Here is a 27,730-nt window from a genome sequence, read left to right as displayed (position 1 = left end):
GTTGTGAGGTCCCAGGTTCAATCCCGGACCCACCTGTGTGGAGTTTGCATGTTCTCCCCATGCCTGCTTGGGTTTTCTCCCACATCCTTAAAACATGCGACATTAATTGGAGATTCTAAATTGCCCCTAGGTGTGATTATGAGTGCGGCTGTTTGTCTCTATGTGCCCTGCAATGGCCTGGCAACCAGTTAAGGGTGTACCCCGCACCCTGCCCTTTGACAGCTGGGATGGGCTCCAGCACTCTGCGCGACCCTTGTGAGGATAAGCGGCAAAGAAAATGGATGGATTGATAAATTGTCTAAAGTGCATTACAAGTGCTTTGTTATATGTTGCCGGTTTGACCAATGGGATTTATTCTAAATTATCATGTAAGATATATGATAAACTGTGAGACAAATTAGTCCCCCCCAACTATCATTTTTTTATAGCTCTATACACACCTACCTGTCAAATGACAGAACCCACAAAGCGCTCATCTTTTGCACCTGTGCAATCCATTTTTCACTATGAACCTGGTGTTTTGGAAATGTTTGAAGAGTGACTCCATCCTCCTGAGTGTTGAGCAAAATTGCACACTCTAAATACCCCCTTAGGTGTGATTGCGAATGCGACTCTTTGTCTCTATACGCCCTGCGATTGGCTGGCAACCAGTTCAGGGTGTACTCCTGCACGTTGACAGTCGGGATAGGCTACAGCACTCCCGTGACCCTCGAGAGGATAAGCGGCTAAGAAAATGGATGGATGAATGGATGGATTTAGGGTGCAACTGATAACATAAAATATATCAAGGATCCACTTCTTTGTCTGCCTAAACACAAGAACACGTTTTTTAAAATATATTGATAAACTCCTCCCACATACTCCCATCCTATTACTATATGTATCATTTTCCTTCGACAAATACTGCATAAAACTGTTTATATCCTCAGATATTTACTCAAATTACGTGTGCAAAAACAATGGTGCAGCTGTAAAGCGTTTGCTTCACAGTTCTGAGGACTGGGTTCAAATCTGGGCACTGCCTGTGTGGAGTTTGCATTTTCTCCACATACCTGCGTGGGTTTTCTCTGGGCACTCTGGTTTCCTCCCACATCCCAAAAACGTGCAACATGAATTGGACACTCTAAATACACCCTTGGTGTGATTACGAGTGCAGCTGTCTGTCTCCGTGTGTCCTGTGAATGAGTGGCAACCAGTTCATGGAGTACCCTGCCTCCTGCCCGTTGACAGCTGGGATCGGCTCCAGCACTCCCGCAATCCTCTTGAGAATAAGCGGCTAAGAAAATGGATGGATGGACTTTTTCTTAACTTAACTTTTTCTTTTAGTTGTATTTATAGTTTCACCTTTTACAATTCTGCCTCATACAGTATAGCTTCAAAATTGAAAAAAAAAATACAATTGAAGTGTGGAGTTGAAACTTTAAGAGGTTTCATATATATATATATGACTCATAGTTTTGGAATCACCACCGTTTTATGTGGAGTATCTCAATTTTCAGTGACTCTGTTCAATGACTACTGAATTTCCTCTTCTACCTTGCTTTCATGACCTTTACCACAGACACCTTGAGATTTTTTTTGGTTTATTTGCCTGGAACTTTACTACGTTATTCATTAGTAATCCCAAAAAAAAAAAAAAAAAAAAAAGCACACTTGGAGTTCAGAGACCAGGCAACTGATTTTTCTGTGGGTTAATATTTCTTTCCCTTCAAAAGGTGCTTTGTTATTTTGCAGTTTATATAGACATGACGAATTCTACTCGATTTGATTCAACTGAATGTAAGGCGTATGGATACTGCAGTAGTTTTTTTTTTCTGTTTGTATTTTTGCCAATTTCAGCTTTTCCCATCAGGGGTCACCACTGCAACCCAAATGCTTGATTTCTTTAGTGTCAATTTCACACTGAGGTTGTCTTTCCTGCTGGTCAAAATAATGACATTTTGTTTAATTTGGTCAATTTCATGATTTCAAAATATATTTATCGATTCATCCACTCCTACGTTTCTCCTATATTTTAAAACGGTTGATAGTGAATGAAAACGTCCTTCCTGCAGCTGCATTCACAATCCCTCTCGAAACCCTATGCGAGTTTGTCATATTGGAGTCCTGTTCACACGTGTCCTGACACTAAGTCATCCCTGACAATGGAGGAGCAGAAAAATGCACTCAGATGTGGAAAAAAACAACTTTGAAAGTTTTTCTGCCAAACCTCCTTCCCACTTTCTGTTCAGTTTTTCTCTGAAAAAAAATCCTTTGGAAAGTCATGTTGGTTGTGGTGATGTGTCTGGTTTTACATTGTTTAGTTTTTGGAGGATGGCTGGTTGTAATAAATTAAGTTTGATTTTATTTATAGAGCACCAAAAAACAGAAGTTTCTCCTCCTGCTCCTGCTTTGCACACTTCTCCACATTTGTTTCCACCTGCCTTTTGTCTGCACTTCACCACAATCAGACACAAAGTGTCAAATGCATTGATTAATAATTATTGTAAGTTGAATATGTCATAGCTATGTCATGTATAAATCACTCATCATATGATCAGGTTTTTTTTTCTTTCCATGTGCTTTCATTTCGCATATGATGATGTCAAGATCACCTTGTGGTTTTCCTGTGCATCAGAGAAAACTAGAGCACTGACTGTAGTTTTTTTTTTTTTTTTTTTTTTTTTGGTTGATGAAAGTAGAACCCTAACCCTTATTTGGGGGTAACTTTAATTAAAGACAAGCTGGTTTGCCGATTTTCTAATGAAACACTCACTCTGTAGTAAATCCCTGGCAGGAGCTTTTTACTTTGGAATATTGTCTTTGTTTCCTTCTTGCCCTTCAATGAAAAATAGTTTCAGATATTTACTCAAATTATGTGTCCAAAAACAATGGCGCAGCTGTAAACGTTGCCCTCTCAGTTCTGAGGACTGGGGTTAAAATCCAGGCTCCGCCTGTGTGGGGTTTGCATGTTCTCCACATGCCTGCGTGGATTTTCTCTGGGCACTCCGGTTTCCTCCCACATCTCACAAAATGTATTTCTTGGACACTCTAAATTGCCCGAGATGTGATTGTGAGTGCGACTGTTGTCTGTCTCCATGTGCCCTGCAGAAAAAAAAACCTAGTCTTTCAAATAAAAGAACAAAGAAAAAACTTTGAGGTCATCCTTACAATTGTCATTTTTATTTGGAATAAGGTCTTAGTGACGCAAGGTTCAGGTTCTTTCCTTGTGATGTCATTACCGTAATACACGCGAAAAATGTACTGCAATGATTAAGGATTTCAATATTCTGTTCCAGTGTATTTTAAATGATGTAAGTAGCCGAACGTGACTGAAAATTTAACCCCAAAAAAAAGGGGGGGGGGCGTGACAACATGAGACTTTTCCCTTTTGTAAGAATTACGGTAGACGGATGCCGCAGCTTGCAGCGACTCAAACACTACTATACAGCAGTGTACAACTGAGGTTCCACTGATATTCTAAAGAATAAACGGTCTTTCCTGTGTGCCATAGTCAGTTATATTGTGTCCTTTGTTTGCTGTTGTAGAGAAGAAGACATGTTTTCTGAAGGATTTTAACAATGAAAATCTTTTTATGTTTTACTTTGCGACGCATATGTTTACCGCTAGCTTTGTTAGCTAGCTAGCTAACTTGGGAGGTACCTGCTCCAGGACTGCATCCACATCCACAGAAAGAAACAAAACGTTATGGAGTTCCCTTTTAATATCAACCACTTATTTTCCGATAGGTTCTCAGTTTTGGACAATACCTTTGTTGCAAGTCGCGTATCTCAGAAAAGGTAAAGCTATTGCTACTCAGAGTGACCCAAGTTGCAATGAAAACATAGCATCTCCTTTCTGTTCAAATCAAGCCACCCATTGTCCAACGCACTAGCATTTTCATATTTAGATGAATCCATTGCCATTGTCGTCATTTCATTTTCAGTGGTCAGTGTGTTATGCAGTATTTATGTTTGTTTATATAACGGGTTTTCTTTGTCAATAGAAGTGAGCGAAAATATTTTAATATTGGGGAGGATGACTTCTTCGACTACGTTTGCAAGCTTCATGTTCTGTACCTTGTCTTTGTAGGCCAGATCTTCAATCCCACATAGCCACTGTCATTGATGAAATGGGGAGAGCCTCTGCAAAGGTGAGTCTCATAATCAGGTCGTGTGTCTTGTCATGTAGACAATTACACAATGTATAAATAGTAGAGGTGTCAAACTTCAAGTGTTAACCCATGATTGATACCCCAAAAAGTACGACCTTAGTCATGTGTTAATTGAAATGTATCTCAAAACAGCTTCGAGCATTTTCCTCTTGCATACACAGCCACATTGCTGCAGCCTAGTGGAGATAAAGTGTAATAATGATGAGGAATGTGTTTTTTTCTTAGGACTTTCAACATAACTGTCTTCTCCATTGGCGTTTTATATATGGGTTTTAACATGGGTTAAGTTTACAATGTATTTGCATACTTACATATTGTACATAGATGCAGACGTTTTGTGTCATAAAAACTTTGTCATTTATCCATATTACAAACAATGTGTGTGCGCTCTGTCCACAGGCCCAAAAATTAACCACACCTGTAACAAGTGCTGCGAAGTTGCAATCTCAGCATCATCAACTCTATTTGATGAAGGATGGAGAAAGCAAAGGGTATATTCTACATTGGTTCTTCAGCTCTAAATTACTTTGCACTTATGCATTTTTGACTGACGTTGGGCTTAGTGTAGGTGAGTGACTGAGTCAGTACATGCACTGTATTGTTGAGTGAGACAAATGAGATGAGACATTTTTAAACTGGATTCCTGTTAAATTAGCCAAACAGAGGCGTGGCTTGTAAATGTGCTTTCATCTCAAAAGGGGACAGAGATTGAGACTTGTTATGGCATTCCAGCGCTGTTATGTATTTAATGTGACTAATTATCCATCAGACGAATTCAAATTCTCTGTTCAATTTCAAATCCCTATCCCATATCAATGCTTTAAAAACAGGACCATGAACTGGGCAAAAGCCAGGCTGTGTGGTCACTGTTAAAGAGGCAGTGGTTAACGCCCACAGCACCAACTCAACTCGTATGAGCCCAATTCAGAACACCGTTAATCCTTGTGACGTTCACACAGAATCCCACACTTACTCATAACTTAACCACCCTCTTTCCTCCTGACAGAGGCTGTGGTGCAATTGTGGGATTTCTCAAGGTTGGCTACAAGAAGTTGTTTTTACTTGTGAGTCTCACCTTTATTTTTTTTTTCTTTGAATTTTATTTTTTTTGCTGTCTAACTGCCCCTTGATGTATTCTATCCATAGGACCAGCAGGGTCTGCACATAGAGGCAGAGCCACTATGTGTTTTGGATTTCTTCATAGCTGAGAATTCACAGAGACACGGATATGGATTGGAACTGTTTAATTTCATGCTGCAGGTGACTCATTCATACTCTGCGTCAGTAGGTTCCAGTTTGAATTGGCATGTAAAGACAAAGTTAGTGATGAAACACCACCATTAAACACTTTCCCAACCTTGAATATTGTTTTACAATTATTTTTTTTTTTAAAAAAGGGAAGTTACACACCAGTAAAACTTCTTTTCCTTTCGGCTTGTCCTGTTGTGGGTCGCCACTGTGTCATCTTTTTCCATCTAAGCCTATCTTGTGCATCTTCTTTAACACCCACTGCCCTCATGTCTTATCTCACAACATCCATCAACTTTTTCTTTGGTCTTCCTCTCCCTCTTTTGCCTGGCAGCTCCATCCTCAGTACCCCTCTAACAATATACTCACTCTCTCGCCTCTGGACATATCCAAACCATCAAAGTCTGCACTCTCGAACCTTGTCTCCAAAACATCCAACTTTGGCTGTCCCTCTAATGAGCTCATTTCTAACCCTATCCAACCTGCTCACTCCGAGCAAGAACCTCAACATCTTCATATCTGCCACCTCCAGTTCTGCTTCCTGTTGTCTCTTCAGTGCCACAGTCTCTAATATGTACATGATGGCCGGCCTCACCACTTTTATAAACTTCTTTTCATCTTAGCAGAGATTCTTCTATCACAGAACACACCAGACACCTTCCGCCATCTGTTCCAACCTGCTTGGACCCGTTTCTTCGCTTCCTAACCACACTCACCATTGCTCTGGATTGTTGACCCCAAGTATTTGAAATCGTCCACCCTCGCTATCTATTCTCCCTGTAGCCTCACTCTTCCCCCTCCATCCCTCTCATTCACGCATATATATTCTGTTTTACTTTGGCTAATCTTCATTCGTCTCCTTTCCAGTGCATAAAAAAAAAACTGCTCCCTCATTAATTTGTTATTTATTACCTACTACAGGAGATTTAGAGCAGCAATTATTACAGTATTATACAGTTTAACAATCATACATCAGTCACTGTGATTTGACGGGCACGCATGCGCCCGAGCGCCATCTCACTTGCAGATCTGCACAATTGAGCATGAAAAATCACGTGCATATAAGTTGTTATGAGTAGAAATACATGCTAGCTTTCATCAATGGATTGACAATAGATACTGCCGTAAATTACGCTATATGATAACAATACATCATGATTGCCAACAGGAATGTTTCCTACAATGTGTCACTAGTTTGTAGCCACTAATGGCGATTATGTTGAACTAAACTTTCAGCATTTTCAAGACATAGCAGCTGTAGACCATTTGTGTTTGTTCCTTGGCAGGCCAGTGCATTTAAATTTTCTTCAGATTAAGTTTGGCCGATCAAGAATTGGAAATTATCATTTCTGAGTTTGAAATATTTGTTTTCTATTTTAGTGATGTATTTGTTTATTTTATTTTTAATTTACAGTTATGTTTTATTAATCTGTTGACATCTGTTTTCTTAATTTAGTAGTATACTGGTATTCCATCACTAATCACATCTGTACTTTATATCTGCGGGCATTACTGATCACACCCGTACATTTTTCAAATGTGAGTGACTGATACATAATACTGTCAAGATGACAAGATGTACGGATACACTTGAAAAATAAAATGTTAAGATAAAGTTTTAGGTTTGATTTATGCAGTTTAAGGTGAACATCCCCAGTTCCACCAATACCAATGAATGCCCACAATATTTAGATTTCTGTGGACATGATCCTTATTTTTCACCTGACCTTTACAAATGTTTTTTTCTCTGTAGTTTGTTACTTGTCTGTAACTTGGGCGGCTTATTGTTTGATTGTTGTTTTGTTAGGAAAACTGAAGAAATCAAGTAGTTGAAATATGTCAAATATATAAGTGACATTTCTCCTTTTTTTGTGTGTTTATTTTTGTGAAGCACAAGACTTCAGACCCAGTGCAGCTGGCATATGACAGGCCCTCTCCCAAATTGTTGTCTTTCCTGGCTAAGCATTACTGCCTAACACAAAGTGTTCCTCAGGTACAGTATATATTTGGCTGACTCATTGAGTAAATAAGCTCAAACGTTCTTCTTCAAATGGTTTTAAAAAGTCACTTTCTTAAGAGGAATCAATGGAAATAATAACCAGTATTCGCCTTCCTATTTGTGGTTCAGTATTTGTGAATTCACCTATGTGCAGATATTTTTTCCCCGACATATCTCCTATGTGGAAATCAGAAAGGGAGGGGGGATAATGGAAGACTTGTCAAGGGTGTTTGCGCTGTAGTTTGAAAACCACTGTCCCATGTTCTTTACTTAAAAACTTGGCTTTTTGCTGTTTTTGTCCTCTGTCTGTCTTGTAATGACACAAGATGGCTCCAAAGCCCTGTCTAATAGTATAGTAGTCTTGCTTCATAAGCCCTCCCTGATGGAAAAGTAGTACTACTTTTGTTCCATCTTGTGGCAAATAACTATTTACAGCCCCATCTTTGTAGAGTTTGCATGTTCTCCCTGTCCCTGAACGGATTTTCTCTGGGCACTCCGGTTTCCTCCCACATCCCAAAAACATGCAACATTAATTGGACACTCAAACTTATGAGTGCGACTGTTTGTCTCTATTTGCCCTGCTGGCAACCAGTTCAGGGTGTGCCCTGCCTTCTGCCCGTTGACAGGTGGGAAAGGCTCCAGCACTACTTTGTGAGTATAAGCATTGAAGAAAATGGATGGATTGCTGGATGGATAGCTTGTCTGCGGGATAAGCTTTTTATGTAAAGACAGAGCTAAGTGTAGCCTGGAAGGCAAAAAAAAAGTCACAAGCGAGTCATTGCTACATGTCCATTTGCACACCGGGTGAATTTCTTTTTTTCCTTTTAGCAATTTATTTTTACTACTACAAAATCGATCATTGAACTGTGGGCTAGGGTCTCCTGGTGCCAGGTGCACATGCAGACACCCCTATGCCTGAACATGATGTTTGTTATGGACAATCCGTGATGAGCACAGAAGTCCAATCACAGAACACCAATCGGGTTCTGATCGGGGAGGCTGTTCTTCACAATCATGTCCATCCAGGTCTCACCGTCATTGCCCACGTGAGCATTGAAGCCCCCCAGCAGAATGATGGAGTACGCAGAGGGAGCAATGAGTATACCCACATCTGCTCGGCGTCTCTCACCGTGGGCAACTCCAGAGTGGAACAGAGTCCAACCCCTCTCAAGAGGAGTGGTACCAGAGCCCAAGCGGTGCGTAGAGGCGAGTCCGACTATATGTAGTCGGAACTTCTCGACCTCACGCACCAACTCGGGCTCCTTCCCTGCCAAAGAGGTAATATTCCATGTCCCTAGACCTAGTTTCTGTAACCATGGATCGGATCGCCAAGGTCTCCGCCTTTGTCCACCGCCCAGCTCACATTGCACCCGACTCCTATGGCCCCTCTCACCGGTGGTGAGCCCATGGAAAGGGGGACCCATGTTACCCTTTCTGGCTGTGCCCGGCCGAGCCCCATGGGTGCAGGCCCGGCCACCAGGCGCTTGCCTTCGAGCCCCACCTCCAGGTCTGGCTCCAGAGGGGGACCCTGGTGATCTGCGTCCGGGCAAGGGAAACCAAGATCCAATTTTTGTATTCGTCATTTGGGTTTTAGAGTCATACTTTGTCTGGTCCCTCACCTAGGACCTTTTTGCCATGGTTGACCCTACGAGGGGCATTAAGCCCCAGACAACTTAGCTCCTAGGATCATCGGGACACACAAACCCCTCCACCACGATAAGGTGACGGCTCAAGGAGAGGCTTATATATGTGTTAAATACTGAAATTGCACTCACAACTGAGACTGCGCCTTTTAATATGTTGCGCCTTATGGTGGCGAAAACACAGTAAGATGGGTTTGAAATTATATTAAACTGTATGGGGATGAGTTTGTGGTATAATTATTGGTTGAACTTTAATTAGAGGATTTTTCTTTTGTTATGGTCAATTGGTTTTCCACTACTCGGAGATGTGATGATGATTGGCTGACATATTGAAGTTATATTTAGACACTTTCACCTTGGACTATTTTTAAATATTAGGGTTAGGGCTAACCCTAATTTCTGTTATGACCATTTTTATATTTAATAAAATATTTGTTTCTTCTTCTTCCAATATTCTGAATAATAAAAAAGAGGGCTATGGTGCATAGAGGATGGAATGCTGGCAATTAGTGTAGACGCAGGTGTATAATAACTACAATAAGAAATAATAATCAAATGAAATAACACACAAAACATGTTGTGTCAAAATGGGCTTAAACAGGATGTTAATAAAAATAATTAAAACTATGGCTCCTACAACATCTTAAACATGAAGCGAACAGACAAGATAATTGCCAGTATATTAAATCAAAAGGTTGTAAGCTAAAGCAAGCCAGGCCAACCATGCAGATACTGGTTTTTACAGCAAGGTTTGTTTCTGTACTGCACACTCTTAACTCTAAACAGTGCTACAAAAGCTGGGTCTTAAAATTAGATCACACTATTCTAAAATCCAGGTTATCCAGCCTCATGGCCATAAAAAAGAGGCTATTTTCTGTTCTATACTTATTTTTGACACCAGTTATTTTAAGATAAAAGTACTGCATATTGTTGCTGCCTGAATGGGAGAAGACATTTTGTGATTTTATATTACTGTGTCAGCCATTTTAGTAAACATCTTTTTGTTCTTAGGTCAATAACTTTGTTGTGTTTGATGGCTTCTTCCTCAACAAATCAGGTAAGTTTTTTATGTGAATGATGCTTGTTTCAATTTCTTAGATAATTTCTTTGTCAGTCTTTTCTGCTACAAATGGATACAAGGCTTCATCTGTTGAAGATTCTAACTGCTTAATTACACTTTAAAATGCTACTCTAACTCAGATTTTATGCAAAGAAAAATTGTACTTGGGAAGTAAGTTTCACAAATGTTTCTTAGCAAAATAGATTTCATATTCACAATTATTAGTATCTAAATTTGGACACATAGGACAGGAGTCACCAACCATTTTGAGGCTCAGAGCTACTTCGTGAGCATAGACTGTATGAAGGGCTACATGGCCTGTTTGCGGCAAACTTCCAAAAAACAAAAGTTTTTATACTTTACAAATAAATAAATATGTTATATGACATTATTGAAAAAAATATTAATGTAAGGAAGTCAGATTGAAAATTTCAACCATAATGACAATAATAACAATTTGTCAGCTGTTCTTTGCGGCACGTTGTCACAACTGGTTTGAGCGTTGGCCTCACAGTTCTAAGGACCGGAGTTCAAATCCTGGCCCCGGCCGTGTGGAGTTTGCATGTTCGCCCCGTGCTGCGTGGGTTTTCTCCGGGCACTCCGGTTTCCTCCCACATCCCCAAAACATGCGTTAATTGGAGACTCTGAATTGCCCTGAGGTGTGAATCTGAGCGTGACTGTTGTTTGTCCCAATCTGCCCTGCGATTGGCTGGCAACCAGTTCAGGGTGTACCCTGCCTCCTGACTGATGATAGCTGGGATAGGCTCCAACACATCCACGACCCTTGTGAGGATAAGCGGCACATAAAATGGATGGATAGACCTGTGCTGTTTTTAGAACATGTTTCGCAAGCGCCTTAAGTGGTCCTCCTGGGGGTGAGCTCTAGTCCCATTGCAAAATGTCTTTTCCTCACTCATAATTAAATTTCTGGTGCCGTCATCCTACCAGCAAAACTTCACTGGCAATAAGAAACCCAATTTCAAATGCAGCTGGTAATTGAAATTAGTGTGCATCAGGTTGTAACTCTTTATTTTCCATAATTGTTAAGTACATGGGCAAAAAAACAAAGAAAAACAGCAAGGGAGTGTGATTTTAAAGGGACTTGAAGTACACATAGAGCATCGCAACTCTGCTTACCTCACAAAATTTCTGAGAAGAGTAACAAATCTTTCTTTTAAGATCTGAGAACATACCTTTATAAACTTGTGGGAAGAAGTATTCAGATTGTGACCAACTACTTTACAAATGACTTTATACATAAAACTGTTTTATCTTAATCCCCACTCCAGTCAATATGCATGCAAATATATATTTTTTGGAGTCCTTTTATCTTCTTCTTCTTCTTTGCTTTTCGGTTTGTCCCATTAGGGGTCGCCACAGTGTGTCATCTTAGATGAACGCATATTTGTTTGGCACAGTTTAAGTCTTTTTGTAGAAAAAAAAAAGGAAAAGAGAAAAATTAGTAATGAGGCAGTCATTCTATAGAAACCTCACATATATTATTGTTAAACTGTGTGTAAAATGGTAAGGAAAATGATCATCTCTGCATCCTGGAAGTATTTTATATTTTGCACTACTTGTTATTTATCCGCTAAAGTTTATGAACTCTAAATAACCATTACATTTAGTACATTTTCTCATATATTGTAGATATATTTTTTTGTATGAACATCATTTGAACGCATGTTCATATATTTTGCATGCTACCATTTCAAAGACAACTCTTGCTTTTGTCATCATAGTGTATTCTTTCATTTTATATGTATATGTGCAAAATGACCCAAAAAAAATCCTCTTAGCAAGAATAGACAACAATGAAAGGGTTATAAACCCTTTAGAACTGATGTACTTTTATTCCAGTTCCAAATTTTTTTTCATCAAACTCTCCCAGGCTCAGCTTCGTTTCCTCTGACGGATCAGGGGATGTACGGCTTTTTGTAAGGACTTTTCTATTCTCTTTCATTTCGGTGACATTCCCAGTGTCTTGATCCATGTCATTTGTTCCTGTTTGCATTGCACCTCTTTTCCTTTCTCTACTCTCTTTGTCAAGTGTGAACTTTTGAAAATCTAACTTAATTTCAGGCATTATATAGTGTTTTCAAAAAGTGTTAGCCTCCATCCTGATTTCTCATTCTTTTGCATGTCGCACTTAGATGTTTTCCATTATCAAGGAAATGTAATTATTTGCCAAAGCCAATAAGTTAACACAGTAAAGTTTTAACTATTAAGGGAGCAAGGAAATCTATACCTACATGGCCCTGTGCAAAAAAGTGACTGCCCCTAAAACCAACAAACTGGTTGAGCCACACATAGCAATAACAACTGCAATCAGCCATTTGCGATGAGGTGCAATAAGTGCCTTAAAGCTCTTTCGGGCAGTTTTGGCCGACTCATCTTTTTTGTAAATGTTGTAATTCAGCCACATTGGAACATTTTAGAGCATAAACCACCTTTTTGAGGTCATGCCATAGCATCTCAATAGGATTTAGGTCAGGAGTTTGGCCAGGCAACTGCAAAATCTCATTTTTATTTTTTTTTCTTCAGCCATTGAGAGGTTGAGTTTCTGGTGTGTTTCATTGTCCTGCTCAAGAACTCTGGTTCGATTCAGCTTGAGGTCATGACGAGAGGGCTGAACATTCTCCTACAGGATTTTTGGGAGGCAACAGATTTCAGGTTCTATTTATTACAGCAAGATTTCATGGTCCTGAAATAGCAAAAAAAAAAAAGCCACTGACCATTAGACTACTACCACCATATTTTAATGTTCGTATGAGTTTTTTTCTGAAATGTGGTGTTACTCTTACAACAGATATAAAGGGAAACACACTTTCCAAAAGCATCAACATTTATCTCTTCAGACCGTAGAATGTTTTTCTAAAAGTCTTGGGGATCATCAAGATGTCTTCTCGCACATCTGAGTCAAGCATTAGTGTTCTTCTTGCTTACCAGTGGTTTTTGTCTTTGGACTCTGCCATGGATGCCATTTTTTGCCAAGTCTCTTTATTGTTGTGTCACTAACACTGACCTTCACTGAGGCAAGTGAGGCCTGCAGCACTTTGGAAGTTGTTGTGGGCTCTTGTGTGACATCTTGGATGAGTTGTCACTGCTCTCAGGTGATAATTTAGGTTGGCCAGCCACTTTTGGGAAGGTTCACAACTGATTTGATCTGTTTTCGCAATTTGCATATAATGGCAGACACTGTGGTTCGCTCGAGTACCAAAGCTTTAGAAATGGCCTGGTCCACACTGATCGCAATTACTTCTCATTTGTTCCTGAATTTCTCAAGATCTTGTCATATTTTCTAGTTTTTGAATATCTTTTAGTCTACTTCACTTTGTCATGGATGTCCTATTTAAGTGATTTCTTTATTGCGAACAGGTGTGGCAGTATCAGGCCTTGATCTGGCAAAAGAAATTGAACTCTGGTATAAAACACCACATTGCTGTTTTAGCAGAGATACGGGGGTCGTTATTCACTTTTCCACACAGGGCCACGTACATTGGGATTTTTTGTTTCTCTTAATCATAAAAGCCTTTATTTAAAAAACTATATTTTCTATGTACTTGTGTGGTTTTTATGTGTGACAAACATGCAAATAAAAATGAAATCAGGAAGAGGGGAAGCACTTTTTAACACCACTGTACAGTGTATTTATGGAACCGCCTCAGTTGTCCAGATATTTAGTATTCCGTAAGATCTCCAGCTTATAGACCGGCTGACAGACAATGGAATTTGTGGTTCTTTACTGGCCTTTAGCGCAGTAGGGCGTGACCATAGAACCACTTGGATTGCTGATCAACTTTTCTATTCAAGCCCAATATGTATTATTTTTTGCTTGAGAATTTAGAATTGTAATACTGTGTCGTAAAGAGTATTGGCCCTCTTGTCAAATTCTAATATTTTTGCATAGTTTACCCACTTTGTTTAAGATCAAGAAAATGTAAATACGATTCGGACAAATTTAACCCAACTGAACTTAAAATGTTTTCAAACATTAATGGGAAAAAATAGTTACTTAACCCTGTGTTCAAAATTAATTATCCCTCCTTTTGAAATTATGAATTGTGGCTAATCACGATTTTGGTGAATCATACCAAAGCCTGGTTACATCCAAACCTGTTCAATCGAGAAATCACTGAAACAGAATCTGTCCCGAGAAAAATCAACTCGGACAGACTACCTAAAAAATCTCCAACAGATGTCACTAGCTGAAGAAATTCAAGAACATCCAAGACTTAAAGTAATTTACAGCCATCAGTCAAGAAAGAGTTACAAAAACCATTTATAAAGCTTTAGGATTTCAGTCAACTATAGGGAGTGTCCAGCCTACAAAGATTACTTTAAAGGGGAATTCCACTGCTTTGCATTCGCAATCTATCCAATAGGTCATGTAATATGTACTCTATTTTGACAATGTGATTTTAAATCCTCTTTCATTTAATAATGTTTTGAGAAGATTATCGACAATTACGAATTTTCAGGGGCGTTGCCATTTTCGTGAGTCACATGACCTACATGCGCGGATGTGACGTGTTATGGTGTTCCAAACGCTCGATTAGATGGGACACCATTATGCCCAGCGCTGATTTCTTGGATTTATCCTCATCTGATGAAGAAATAGCAATATCGGTTGATCGGGAAGATGGAGGAATACTTCCATACACAGCCATGAGCGGCTCGGTTGATCGGGAAGATGGAGGAATACTTCCATACACAGCCGTGAGCGGCACAGCCATGAGCGGCTCGGCCGCTCAGTTGATCGGAAAGACTGAGGAATACTTCCATACACACCCGTGAGCGGCACCGTCATATCTGCGCATGTAGATCATGTAACCTGCAAAAATGGCAGCGCCCCAGAAAATTCATAATTGTCGATAAAAATCTTCTCAAAACACTATTAAATGAGAGAGGATTTAACATCACATTTTCAAAATAGAGTACATTTACATGACCGATTGGATACATTATTAATGCAAACCAGTGGAATTCCCCTTTAAGAGAACTGCAATGACTCATCTAGGAGGCCACAAAGGAACTCATGGCAAGTACGAAAGAACTGCATGCATCGGTTGCATCAGTTAAGGGTTAGTCTTCATGACACAACAGTAGGAAAGAGAGTGAGCAAAAATGGGATCTCTGGCAAAGTTCCAAGACAAAAACTGCTGCTGACAAAAAGAATATCAAGGTTCGTCTTACTTTTGCAAAACATAAAAAACCTTTTGAGTGTGTGTGTGTGTGTGTGTGTCTGTGGGTGCGCATCTATGGATGGGTGTGTGCGTGCATGTGTGTTATACTCTTGGGATGTTTTTATCCTTCAGCACCTGGACAACTTGCTTTGAGTGATAGACCCATCACTTCTGTGCTTTAACAGAAAATCCATAAGGAGAATGTTCATCCATACGTTGTTAACCTCAAACTGAAGTGCACTTGGATTCTGTACCAAGGCCTAAAATATACCCGCAAGTCAACTTCTGAATAGTTTAAAAAAAAAAAAAAAAAAGGTTTTGGAGTGGCCGCGTCAAAGTCTTGACTTAAATCTGATTGAAATGCAGTGGCATGACATTAAAAAGCCTTTCATACTCCAAAACCCACCATCAGAAATAAATATTTATATAATTTATAGCTTATCCTCATCTGATGAAGAAATAGCAGTATCGGTTGATCGGGAAGATGGAGGTATACATCCATACACAGCTGTGAGCGGCTAAAGCGTAAACTACATTAATACACTGAATATGTGGGCCAAAATATTTGCAGAATATCATGGAATGGACCTTTACAAAAAATAAAATGAAAAAAAATCCTTCCTACCTACTCATTTTTTTCCACTCTTGTTTCTGGAAAACAAAAATATTTTTATGGAGAGCATTATAAAAAATGCTTGATTTCTGATTGCTGCTGAGGATGGCCCTACAAGTTATAAATTTTACAACATTTTAAGTTCACTTTTGTTATATTTGTCTGATATTTCCATTTCCTTGATCATCTTAAACATTAAAGAAGGCATAGTATGCCAAAATATAAGGATTTGAAAAGGGGGGCAATATTTTTTCACAGCATTGTGGCTCCAGTGGTTTTCTGCTTTGATGACAAACACTTAAATTTTGTTGTGAAGGTAGGTACACTACTAAATACATATTTGCCTCACTATTTTAGATAAGTAAAAGGTTAACTTCTGTTGCGTTACTTGACACTCAGTGTGTTCTCCTCCACAGTGGAACAGTCGAGAATGATTCCCCTAAAAAAGCCAGACACCGAGATCAAACCCTATTCCATCATGGAGAGAGAAGGTATAATTGTAATCACAGGGCGACATAATTGTTTTCGCTTGTGACCCTTGGCGTACAAATGATTTGTACTTGACAAATTCCTCTGGTTGCTTCAGTTTTATCTGTATATTTGGTGTTTAATATGTTTGATTCGAATTGGAAATTGTGGAAAGAGTACTTTTTATGAGGTTTTATGAAAAGGTGACTTATGAGGACATTATTTGGCATTATTACTTATTTTGGTCCATCATAAATTGGAGACTTTACTTTCACCAGAAGTACATGCCAAGCTAGTAATGCTATTATTTTGGAGGTTCTGAAGTCTTACCAAATAATATTTTGCTTAACAGCGGTGCGTCAGGAGCGGAGGAGTCTTCCCTGGCCGTTTGTCCCTCCCCACTCTCCCCAGCGGTTGGTATCCTCCCAGTTCTCCCTCAGTCTGGAATCCTCCCCCACCAAGTCGCCCCTTCGGGCTTCAACACTGTCTGCCCCTGGGGTGCACAGGGACCAGAGTCCAAACTTTCCTCTCATCGAGCGATCCCGGGAAAGACGCACCAGGTAAACAACAGACATATTTCTGCTATAAAAAAAAAAAATCACACTTGTACATCTTTTACCATTGAAAATAATTGTGCAGCAGAATGAAAGCACATGCTTGTGGCAACTCAAGTTGAAAATTAAATCTGACCAGTTTGCCCTGTGAAATAACATAACACCTGATATTTTTCCCCTGTATTCATTTAAGAAAAAGTTGATAAAATACTCTGGACAGAGCCAGGTCCGTCATAAATGTAATAGATAATATTGGAATTGAGATAGATATACAGTAATCCCTCATTTTTCGCAGTTGATGGAGACCAGAACCCCCCACAAAATGTGAAAAACCGTGAAGTAGGACTCTTCTCCCACACACACGCAGACACTTTGGGAATTTTCATGTCTGTGTACCAAAATGATGAAAAGTATTATAGTTATTATTATTATTATATATAGTATTGATCAGTCACTGTAATTTGACGGACTCCATCGCACTCGCAAATCTACACAGTCGAGCACGAAAAATAATGTGCGTGGATTTTCTTACAAGTAGAAATAGATAGACATTCTCACCGCACATGAAAACCATTCCAGCTTAACCGGAAGCACATGGTCTCCTGCTAGTTTATCTGACTCCGCCCACCTTCGGCTCTTAAAGCGGTACACTCATAATTACAAACACCGTCCACCCACACAGTCTGATCAATGAAGAGCAAAGAGAGACATGCTGCTTGTGTTTTCTCTCGATAATAATGGTAAAAGTAAAAAAAAAAAAAAAAAAGGAAGTGCTGTTGCTTTAATGAATGTCGGGGTGTGTGAATAATAGAAGACAAAGTGGGGAAACTGGAAGAGAGTTTCTCTTTTTTGAGTAAAAAAGGTCTGGTCTGAAGCCAAAGTAGAAAGTACAGGATGAGATGGTGTATAATGTTAAAATTCCACCTTGGCACAGCCTGATCAAGGATGGAAGCACAAACAATAAAGTGCACAAAAAGATAATTCTGTATTTTAAAAATAGGAGGCAACATAACATTAACCTTAAAGCTGTTTGGGAAAATCATTCAGCTTTCAACATGCATTGCAAAAGATATTCTGCAAGCAATACTTCAGTTTTACACCAAGAAAAACAGACAGGGATATCATTGTGGGTTTAAAAAAATGAAACAAAGTTGCAAGCAACCTTTCAAATTTATAGTTCATAGTTGGCTTGGTTTAGTTAGGAATGTATGTTTTTGTTTATTGACATTTTCATTGTAAGTTTGCAAAAACACTAAATTGTTCTGAAAAATATTCTGATGGGAATGTAATTGCTGTAATATGAATCTTTGAATGAGCCATGTAACTTCAATGGATGACACTGATCTGACCACAGCAAATACGTCTGATGTTGTTCACAGTGGTGAAAGGGGGCGCCCATGAGCTTAGTGTGTTTGCTCAGACACATCAAAAAGTAGAGGGAAGGTTAGTCTTGACATTAATTTGTGTGTTTATTTCATAAATGCTGGGAACAAAAGAAGCCTGATCCTAAACAATCAGTATTCACCTGGAAACAGGAAATGCAAGTTAACCAAACTGAGCATGTTCCAAAATGATGCCAAAAGCACATGTTCCGAGCTGCTTCATGGACTGCGAGCGCATTTACGTCGAAAGGCATTTACATCATGAGCCATGTCAAAGGAAATTCAGTTACACTGAAAACATTTCTGGGATATAACACAGGTCGTGTCTCAGTATCTAACTAGAATAAATATGAGATTGGGATTTACTTTGTCTTGATCTAAGTTCTAACATTAGACTAGACTGGGATGGTGGTGTGTAGGATGACTCTGGTGGTGGGTGGGAAGATTAAGAAGGCAAAGGTAGAGGAGAGAACCATGTGGCGGAATCTAAGAAAGGAAGAATGTTGTGTGGCCTTTCGGAAAGAGGTGAGACAGGCTTTCGGTGGACAGGAGGAGTCCCGAAAGACTGGACTACTCCACAAAGATGGTCAGAGAGACAGGCAGGAGAGTACATGCTTTGTCTTTATGGTAGGAAATGGGAGAAGGAGACTTGGTAGTGGGACCCCAAAATACAGGAAGTCGTACAAGGGAAGAGGTGAGCAAAGAAGTGGGACACTGAGAGGACTGAGACATGCGAAAGGAATAAATTGAGATCCGACGTAGGGCAAAGGTAGAGGTGGCGAAGGCTAAACAAGAGGCATATGACGACATGTATACCAGGTTGGACACAAAAGAGGGAGAAAAGATCTCTACAGGTTGGCCAGACAGAGGGATAAAGATGGGAAGGATGTGCATCAAGTAAAGGTGATTAAGGATAGCAATGGAACTATGTTGCCTGGTGCCAGTAGTGTGCTAAGTAGATGGAAAGAATACCATGAGAATTTGATGAATGAAAAAAATGAGAGAGAAGTAAGAGTACAAGGGGCATGTGTGAAGGACCAGGAAGTGACAATAATTAGCAAGGAGGAAATTCGAAAGGCACTACAAAGGATGAAAAATGGAAAGGCAGGTGGTCCTGATGACATACCGGTGGAGGTGTGAAAGCAATTTGGCGAGGTGGCTGTGGAGTTTTTGACCAACTTCAACAGAATCTTAGCTGGCAAGAAGATGCCTGAAGAATGGAGGAAACGTGTGCTAGTTCCCATTTTTAAGAACAAAAGCGATGTCAGAGCTGTGGAAACTATAGAGAAATAAAGTTGATGAACCACACAATGAAGTTATGGGAAAGAGTAGTGGAGGCTCGACTCAGGAAAGAAGTAAGTATCTTTAAGCAACAGTATGGTTTCATGCCTCAAAAGAGTACCACAGATGCATTATTTGCCTTGAGGATGCTAGTGGAAAAGTACAGAGAAGGTCAGAAGGAGCTCCATTGTGTCTTTGTGGATCTACAAAAAGCCTATGACAGCGTGCCGAGAAAGGAACTGTGGCACTGTATGCGTATGTCCGGTATGGTGGAGAAATATGTTAGAATAGTACAGGGACATGTATGAGGGCAGCAAAACAGTGGTGAGGTGTGCCGTAGGTGTGACAGTAGAAATTAAGGTGGAGGTGGGACGGCATCAGGGATCAGCTCTGAGCCCCTTTCTTTCAAATACTTTGGGTCAATAAGCCAGAGCAATGGTTAGTGTGGTAAGGAAGTGAAGAAAAAGGTCCAAGCAGGTTGGACAGAAGAGTCTCTGCTATGATGAAGGGCAAAGTTTATAAAACAGTGGTGAGGGCAGCCATGATGTATGGATTAGAGACAGTGGCACTGAAGAGACAACAGGAAGCAGAACTGGAGGTGGCAGAATGAAGATGTTGAGGTTCCCTCTAGAAGTGAGCAGGATGGCTAGGATTAGAAATGATCTCATTAGAGGGACAGTCAAAGCTGGATGTTTTGGAGACAAGGTTCGAGGGAGCAAACTTCGATGGCTTGAACATGTCCAGAGGCAAGAGAGTGAGTATATTCGGACGAGTCTGCTGAGGATGGAGCTACAGAATGAGAGGAAGACCAAAGAGAAAAAAGAGAGGGCTATGTGTGTTCGAGAGGAAGATGCAGGCGATAGACTTACTTGGAAAAAGATGACTCGCTGTGGCGACCCTCAACGGGACAAGCCGAAAGGAAAAGAAGAAGATTTATTACCCAGTGACTTGACATTAAAAAGAGCTCGTCTCGCAGCAATAACTGGAGACAGTGGTTTGATAGATTCATATTTCACACAGATGCACCTGTGTGACATCGTTAGCTGGATAAAGACAGCTGTCCACCCCATACAATCAGTAAGACTCAAACTTGTAACGTGGCCAAGACCAAAGAGCTGTCCAGAGACAAAATACTACAACTCCACACAGCTGGAAAGGGCTACGGAGAAATTGCCAAGCAGCTTGGTGCAAAAAGGTCCATTGTTGGAGCAATCATTAGAAAATTGAAGAAGCTAAACCTGACTTTCAATCTCAATCGGAGTGGAAAGATATGCAAGATATAACCTTGTGGGGTCACAGGAAACGTTTGACCTTTGTAATTGCAAACAAAGGCTACTGTACCAAATATTAACATTGGGTTTCTCAGGTGTTCAAATACTTATTTGCAGCTGTATCACAAATAAATCGTGAAAAAATTATACATTGTGATTTCTGGATTTTTATTTTTAGATTATCTCTCTCGGAATGGACATGCACTTACGATGAAAATTTCTGACCCCTCCATGATTTCTAAGTGGGAGATCTTGCAATATAGCAGAGTTTTCAAATACTTATTTTCTTTACTGTATGTAAAGCCTCAATAACAAAGAGCTGCTAGCTGTATGCAATGTAGTACTGAATACAACAGATACCAGCAGCATGATATTGCAATATCTTGGGAAGCTGTTTTCAGATTAAGATAATTTATCACTGTGTAATTAAAAGAGCAGAGAGTGGCACAGTTATTTACACAAAGTTTATCAGGGGAAAATATGTATATATTTACACTATTGCATTGAGTATCAGTCCTTCTTTTTGCGCCTGGAAATTTCATCTCTGCGAATTCTCCAGTCCAGACTTCGGGCACACTGCATCGACTCGGAATGAACCTAAAAACACAAAAACGGCGTGATTCCTGAATGTGTACTTTTCCTGAGATTTGTGGATGATATTGAAATCAGAGTGGGGGAGGAAACAAGATATGTTTTAACTGGAGACTTTATTTTTTTAATTAAGGGTATTTACATCCAAAACAGGTCAATGGTGTAGCAATTGTAATTATGTGCCTCCCACATTTTAAAGGAGAAGTCCGGTCGTTTGGATAAACAATGGAGCCAATAGATCATGTCAGATGTACTGCACCTTGGAAATTTGAGGTTAATCCTTCATCATTTAATTTTGCAAAGTTCACCACCATCTGTCCCTTAAAGTTCCTTTCTTGGATGCCGTACTTAACCATCACTTCTTCATCGCCCCTGTTTCCTTTACCAATATGTCCATTACAATCTGCACTAATGACAACTCTCTCTCTGTCTGGGATGCTCAGAACTACTTCATCTAGTTCCTTCCAGAATTTCTCTTTCAACTCTAGGTCACACCCTACCTGTGGGGCATAGCCGCTTACCACATTATACATAACACCCTAAATTTCAAATTTTAGTCTCATCACTCGATCTGATACTCTTTTCACCTCCAAGACATTCTTATCCACCTCTTCCTTTAAAATAACCCCTACTCCATTTCTCTTCCCATCTACTCCATGGTAGAATAATTTAAACACTGCTCCTAAACTTCTCGCCTTACTACCTTTCCACCTGCTCTCTTGGATGCACAATACATCAACCTTTCTCCTCATCATCCTGTCAACCAACTCCTCTGAGTTTTTCCTGTCATAGTCCCAACATTCAAAGTCCCTCCACTCAGTTGTAGGCTCTGTGCATTCCTCTTTTTCTTCTTAATACGAATCCAGTTTTCTCCTCTTCTTTGTCTTCGACCCACAGTAGTTGAATTTCCACCGACGCCCTGCAGTTTAGCGGTGGCAGTGGCGGGCGTTGTTAACCCGGGCCACGACCAATCCAGTATGGGATTCTTTAGATGTACGCTCATATTTGTCTGGCACAGTTTTTACGCCGGATGCCCTTCCTGATGCAACCCTCTGCATTTATCCAGGCGTGGGACCGGCCTACAGATTGCACTGGGTTGTGCCCCCATAGGGATGCATTTTTAAAGCGGTACACTCATAATTATAAATGTTACAGGCCTTATGCAGCCTATCAATGTGGTTTATAATGACAGAGGTCATATGCGCTGCCCACCACCAGAAATTTTTTTGACATAAAGACATGCCTCTGTTGGCGAGCGCACATAAGTCGGGACAAAAAAATTCAACCTGCAGACCAGCTGTTGTGAAAACTTGGAAAGCACTTCCCGTCACATACCACACACTGCAGCATGTGAATATTGCTGTACTGACAATGTTTGGTTCTACCTATGCATATGAAAAGTCTCTCTCACATTTAAAAAAAACAAAGGCCAACCTACGTTCATGAATAACGGATGGAAGTCTCAAAGGCTGCATGAAGTTTAATTTAATGACGTATGAAACATATGACTAAGCCATCAGTAAAGAAGTTGCATGAATAGTAAAACGTACTTTTGTCATCATTGGTTAGCAACAGTATAATGTTATTTAAATGAATTTGAGACTTATTGTACTCTTGGAGTGTTGGTCTTACATAAAATGCACGAATACATTTGTATTTAGTTTTAAAAATATTGAATTGCTCTTTTGAAATTCTTCTTTGGGGCCATAATGTCTAAAAAGGAAATTACATTTTAAAAAATTTGCCGTTTATGGCTCTTTCAGCCTAAAAGGTTCCCGACCCCTGCCCGATCGGATACATTGTTAATCCAAACGACAGGACTTCCCCTTTTTTTTAAGGGACCAAAGGTAGTGGGACAATTAGCTACTCAACTGTTCATGTGGGAACGTATGACTCCCAATGGAATTGATTCCCTTGTATTGACTGATATTGTGACTGCTGACAAAAGCAGCACCAGAATTTCTGAGGGCTCTCTGGCAATATTAGTTGCCAATATTCAGCCAAATGTTTAAGAACTCATGGAATGGCGCTTGACCATGTCGCTGAACTATGACCCTAAGCATACTGTAAAAGCAACCAAAGAGTTTTTTAAGGCTCACAAGTTGAAAGTTATGCAATGGCCAAGTCATGACCTGAATTTGATTGAGCATGTATTTCACTTGCTGAATATGAAACTGAAGGGAAAATGGCCCAAGAACAACTGAAGACAGTTGCAGAAGAGATCTGCCAGAGCATAAGCAGGGATGGAATCCAGCATATGTCATGTCTATTGCAGACTTCAGGGTGTTAACTGACTGTGAAGGATCTGAAAGTCAAGTATTAAAAAGTGAAATAAATTTTTGCTTGTACATGTGTCCCATTACTTTTGGTCCTTTAAAAAGTGGATGACATATTTACAGAATTTTACAAGTCCACCAGCATTCATCTGATTTGGATGTAAATACCTTCAAAGCTAGAAATATGCGGGTAAATAAAGCACATCTTATTTCTTTCATTTCAACTTCATTGTAGTGTTGTGTAGACCCAAAAGATGAGAATTGTGCCAGTGACCCAATATTTATGGCCCTGGCTATATTAATGATATACTAAAGAATATGTTCCTTCCATCACTTTTGATATCAGTTATATTGTTACAATGATGACATTATACTGTGCATTAGCAAATAGATGTAACATTACACAAAGAGCCTCTCCAAGTACAAGTACACTCAATAATGTATCTCTCTGTCTCTTTTCCTTATTTTTTTTTGTTCCCCCATTATTCCACCTTATTTTTCTTTCAAAACCCTTATTAAATTATTTCACTGCCTCATCTTTTCACAACTATCATCTGCTTATAACTGAGTAGTTCCCTTAATAGATCTCAACTGGGCTTCCATTGACTACTTTCTGAGTGGCACCATTTTCATATTCTTAAAGAAATGACTATGGTGTCTGAAGATTATTATTATTATTTCTGTGACAGACATGGAAATTGTGCTGGGGTTCAAATTAAAATTATATCACTGTGATGGCAAGCTCTCTTCTGTCCTTGTAAAAGAAGGTTATTGTTGTCAGATCAGTGGAAAGAAATGTACTTCAATTTTGCGTTTATTCATTTTTGAATCCATTAAATTTCCTGATTCACAACAATACACAGTGTTTTGGCCTTTGGTACTTCAGTTGTCAATACTAGACATGGTACACAACCAAATAACCAACGGGTCCTGCAAAATCCCAATTGCAGTTTTATTCAATGACCATCTCACTATTTTACATTTTGTTTAATTGTGACATCCTCTTTTTATGCCCAGCTTTGGTTCTGTTTTATTTATTGTATGTTTTTGCTCATCTTGCCTTTCTTTGTCCTGCCATTGTCTTTTGACTGGCATTTTCATCTCCCAATTTTACCCCCACCCCATCCACTTTTGTTCTATTCTATATATTTTATTTTCCCTCCTCTCACATGGTCGCTAATGCCTCTCTAGTAGCCAACAAGGTCAAGTTGCCAGAGACGGCCTCTACAGTCGCTACATGGACAACAAATCTTTGGGAATGCTGGGAAGGCCCCTGCCAGGTAAAAGTACACTGGAGATTTAAAGGTCATTATGGCCACGTTAGATGAGTACGTACAGGGACTCCTCGGTCTACGACTGAGATCCGTTTCTACAGCAGTGACTTAACTTGAATTTCAACTATAGTCGGATTCCACCAATAAAGTCAGAATTTACATCAAAATACTTTGTATAAAAAAACAAATACATTTAAATAAACAAGATGATGTACTTAGCATTAGTGCAGAGGGGTGGATGGAGAAGGGGAGGCTGTTCTTAGCTATTGCAAAGGAACCTAGTCCTCAATCCTCTACGTCTCGACAAGTATCAAAGAAACTTGTTTTGTGATCATTGTATCCAACATATGAACGTAATCCTTCACATGCAATAAAATATGCGCTTTGTCTTTAATAAATGTCACTACGGTCGAACGACTGAAGCCTTGGTGGTGTTGGTGTCTCTCCTTTCTCCAATCTTTTTATGATCTTGAGCTTCGTTTCCATGGTTATGGATTTCTTTTGGCTGCAGAAGCATTGGTAAAAGACACCGCTTTCTTCTTTGGGGCCATAAAGTCTAAAAAAGAGGGCGAAAAATGCGAAGATACTCCCAGCACACAAACATGGACAAGCATCAGCCAGACAAAATGGCAGACGGGCGTTGTAACGTCAAAACATCTTAGGTCAAGACCGTCTTAACCCGAAGACTCCCTCTGTAGTGGATATGAAGTGTACACATCCCTGTTCAAATGCCAGGTTTTTGTTTCGACATTGTTGTTACATGTACTAAGCAGCCACTACTCACCACTCATACAATCATTGATTACCCAAGCCGCTTATCCTCACAAGGGTCACGGGAGAGCTGGAGCCTAGCCCAGCTAGCTTCAGGCGAAAGGCAGACTACACCTTGAACTGGCTGCCAGTCAGTCACAGGGCAGATCTCAACACCGTCACCGAGCAGGAATCTGAGCCCACGCTGCCCGCACCAAAGTCAGGCGTGTGTACCACTACACCATCAGTGACATCATCAGTTATACAGGGGGGGGCAAAAAAGTATTTGGGGAGCCACCAATTGTGAAAGTTCCCCCTCTTAAAACAAAACACAAACAACAAAGCATCACCAAATCATATCCCAGCCTCTACCAAATTTCACAGTAGTTTTGCTCTGTATGAGCTCCGTGGTTTGTTTGTTTAAATATCGGTTAATTCATAGAATATTGTGAGGTTTTTTTGTTTTCATGAAGGGGTATCAACATTTTTTTCCATACACCACAGCATGAAATGTATGGGTGCTATTCAGTGATGCATCTCTTCTACACCTCATATTTAAGTGCCCTTTGCCTCCTCAGGTCTGAGATCGGTGGGAGACCGATCGCAGGTTTTGAGACGTACAGAAACACACAGGTTGGTGAGTGTTCCCATATTACAAAGCAGGTACAGTATTTACTCTTGCACTAAAAACTAACACATTCAGAAACACTCCACACACAGATACTACTAGGCTAAAGCATATCCAACAGCGGTTATAATACAAACCAACCCGACTAAACTGAGGCTTCGGTTTTTCAGATTTCTGATTTAGCCACAGTTTTACAATTTGTTATAGTTCATAAGATTCTCAACATATGTCATAAACGTTATCTTGATATATATGTGATGATTTCTCACAGATTCAAAAGATAGTTGTGAACAGTTTGACTCATACAAATAAAACCCATCCATTCATCCAACCACCCATCCATTTTCTTCACTGCTTATCCTCACGAGGGTCGCAGGGAGTGCTGGAGCCTATCCCAGTTGTCAATGGGCAGGAGGCGGGGTACACCCTGAACTGGTTGCCAGCCAATGGCAGGGCACATTGAGACAAACAGCCGCACTCACAATCACACCTAGGGGCAATTTAGAGTGTCCAATTAATGCTGCCTGTTTTTGTGATGTGGGAGGAAACCGGAGCGCCTGCAGGAAACCCACGCAGGCACGGGGAGAACATGCAAACTCCACACAGGTGGGGCCGGGATTGAACCCAGGTCCTCAGAACTGTGATGCCAATGCTTTACCAGCTGATCCACCGTTCCGCCCGGTTAAATACAATGGGAATTTTTTATTTATTTTTTTTTTTTATCTGTCGTCACGCTCCATCTCCACTTCGTTTCTATCCTAGACTGCTGCTTCTCGAAATAGCCAAATTATCCCCTGCTTCCTCATAACAATCTTGACAGCACCAATCGCTGGAGAAAAATTCCTTTAGTGTTTTTACACACTTAAAGCCAATAAAGCTGATTCTGATTCTGACTGGTCACATTCTTTCCCCCCAGGCTTGTCACACATCCACTTCCATCTGCAACCAAGGACAATGTCGTTTGCAGGCCGACATCCCTAACCAACAACAGATTACAGATAGGAGCAGATGCTGAGCTGGCTGGTGTGGAAAAGAAACTCCGACCTCCCAATGGTACTGGGAACACAGCAAGAGTCCTGTTGGAAAGTCGGAGATATTTATTGGCGAGAGAGCGAGACATAAGCAGGAGTGGCTGTTGCTGTATTGTAGGAAACACGCGCTTCGCTGCCCAGCAGGTAAAGCAGATGCTGTTGAACAGGAGCACCTGTCCGTGGTGAAAATGTGTATAAATGTAGTGTCAGTGCTGAAATATCCATATTGGAAACCAATCTTATATATGTCTATATCTATAATTATGAAAGTTTTTCACTTTTTGAATGGAACTATAGAAATAAAATCAATTTTTCCAAGATA

The 27,730-nt window shown here is 40.1% G+C and overlaps 1 protein-coding gene across 5 annotated transcripts; it reads left to right on the top strand.

The window, feature by feature from the left end:
- Positions 1–3,215: 3,215 nt before the first annotated feature.
- Positions 3,216–27,728, top strand: atat1 (alpha tubulin acetyltransferase 1). Of its 5 annotated transcripts, none has more exons than XM_061832559.1 (12): positions 3,216–3,293; positions 4,072–4,132; positions 4,553–4,644; positions 5,160–5,217; positions 5,300–5,413; positions 7,293–7,394; positions 10,055–10,100; positions 16,319–16,393; positions 16,723–16,930; positions 24,917–25,005; positions 26,328–26,412; positions 27,294–27,728. In XM_061832559.1, the coding sequence occupies exons 1-12, from the start codon at positions 3,289–3,291 to the stop codon at positions 27,592–27,594; spliced, it is 1,236 nt and encodes a 411-aa protein (XP_061688543.1). In that variant the 5' UTR covers positions 3,216–3,288; the 3' UTR covers positions 27,595–27,728. The 5 variants fall into 5 exon arrangements, with proteins under 5 accessions (XP_061688543.1, XP_061688371.1, XP_061688453.1 ...); XM_061832387.1 differs by lacking the exon at positions 3,216–3,293 and adding an exon at positions 3,390–3,779 and having other exon boundaries at positions 24,920–25,005; XM_061832469.1 differs by lacking the exon at positions 3,216–3,293 and adding an exon at positions 3,390–3,779 and having other exon boundaries at positions 26,328–26,382.
- Positions 27,729–27,730: the final 2 nt, after the last annotated feature.

This window comes from Syngnathoides biaculeatus, chromosome 1 (assembly GCF_019802595.1).
Source record: "Syngnathoides biaculeatus isolate LvHL_M chromosome 1, ASM1980259v1, whole genome shotgun sequence".
NCBI lineage: Eukaryota > Metazoa > Chordata > Actinopteri > Syngnathiformes > Syngnathidae > Syngnathoides > Syngnathoides biaculeatus.
Note: the sequence above shows the minus strand (reverse complement) of the source record. Positions and strands in the feature narration are given on the sequence as shown.

Coding starts and splice junctions, on each gene's coding strand:
- atat1 (XM_061832307.1), top strand. CDS start 3,688: ATGGAGTTCCCTTTTAATATCAACCACTTATTTTCCGATAGGTTCTCA. Junction 16,931..24,916: donor TCCCGGGAAAGACGCACCAG/GTAAACAACAGA, acceptor ATGCCTCTCTAG/TAGCCAACAAGGTCAAGTTG. Junction 26,413..27,293: donor GTTCCCATATTACAAAGCAG/GTACAGTATTTA, acceptor CTTTCCCCCCAG/GCTTGTCACACATCCACTTC.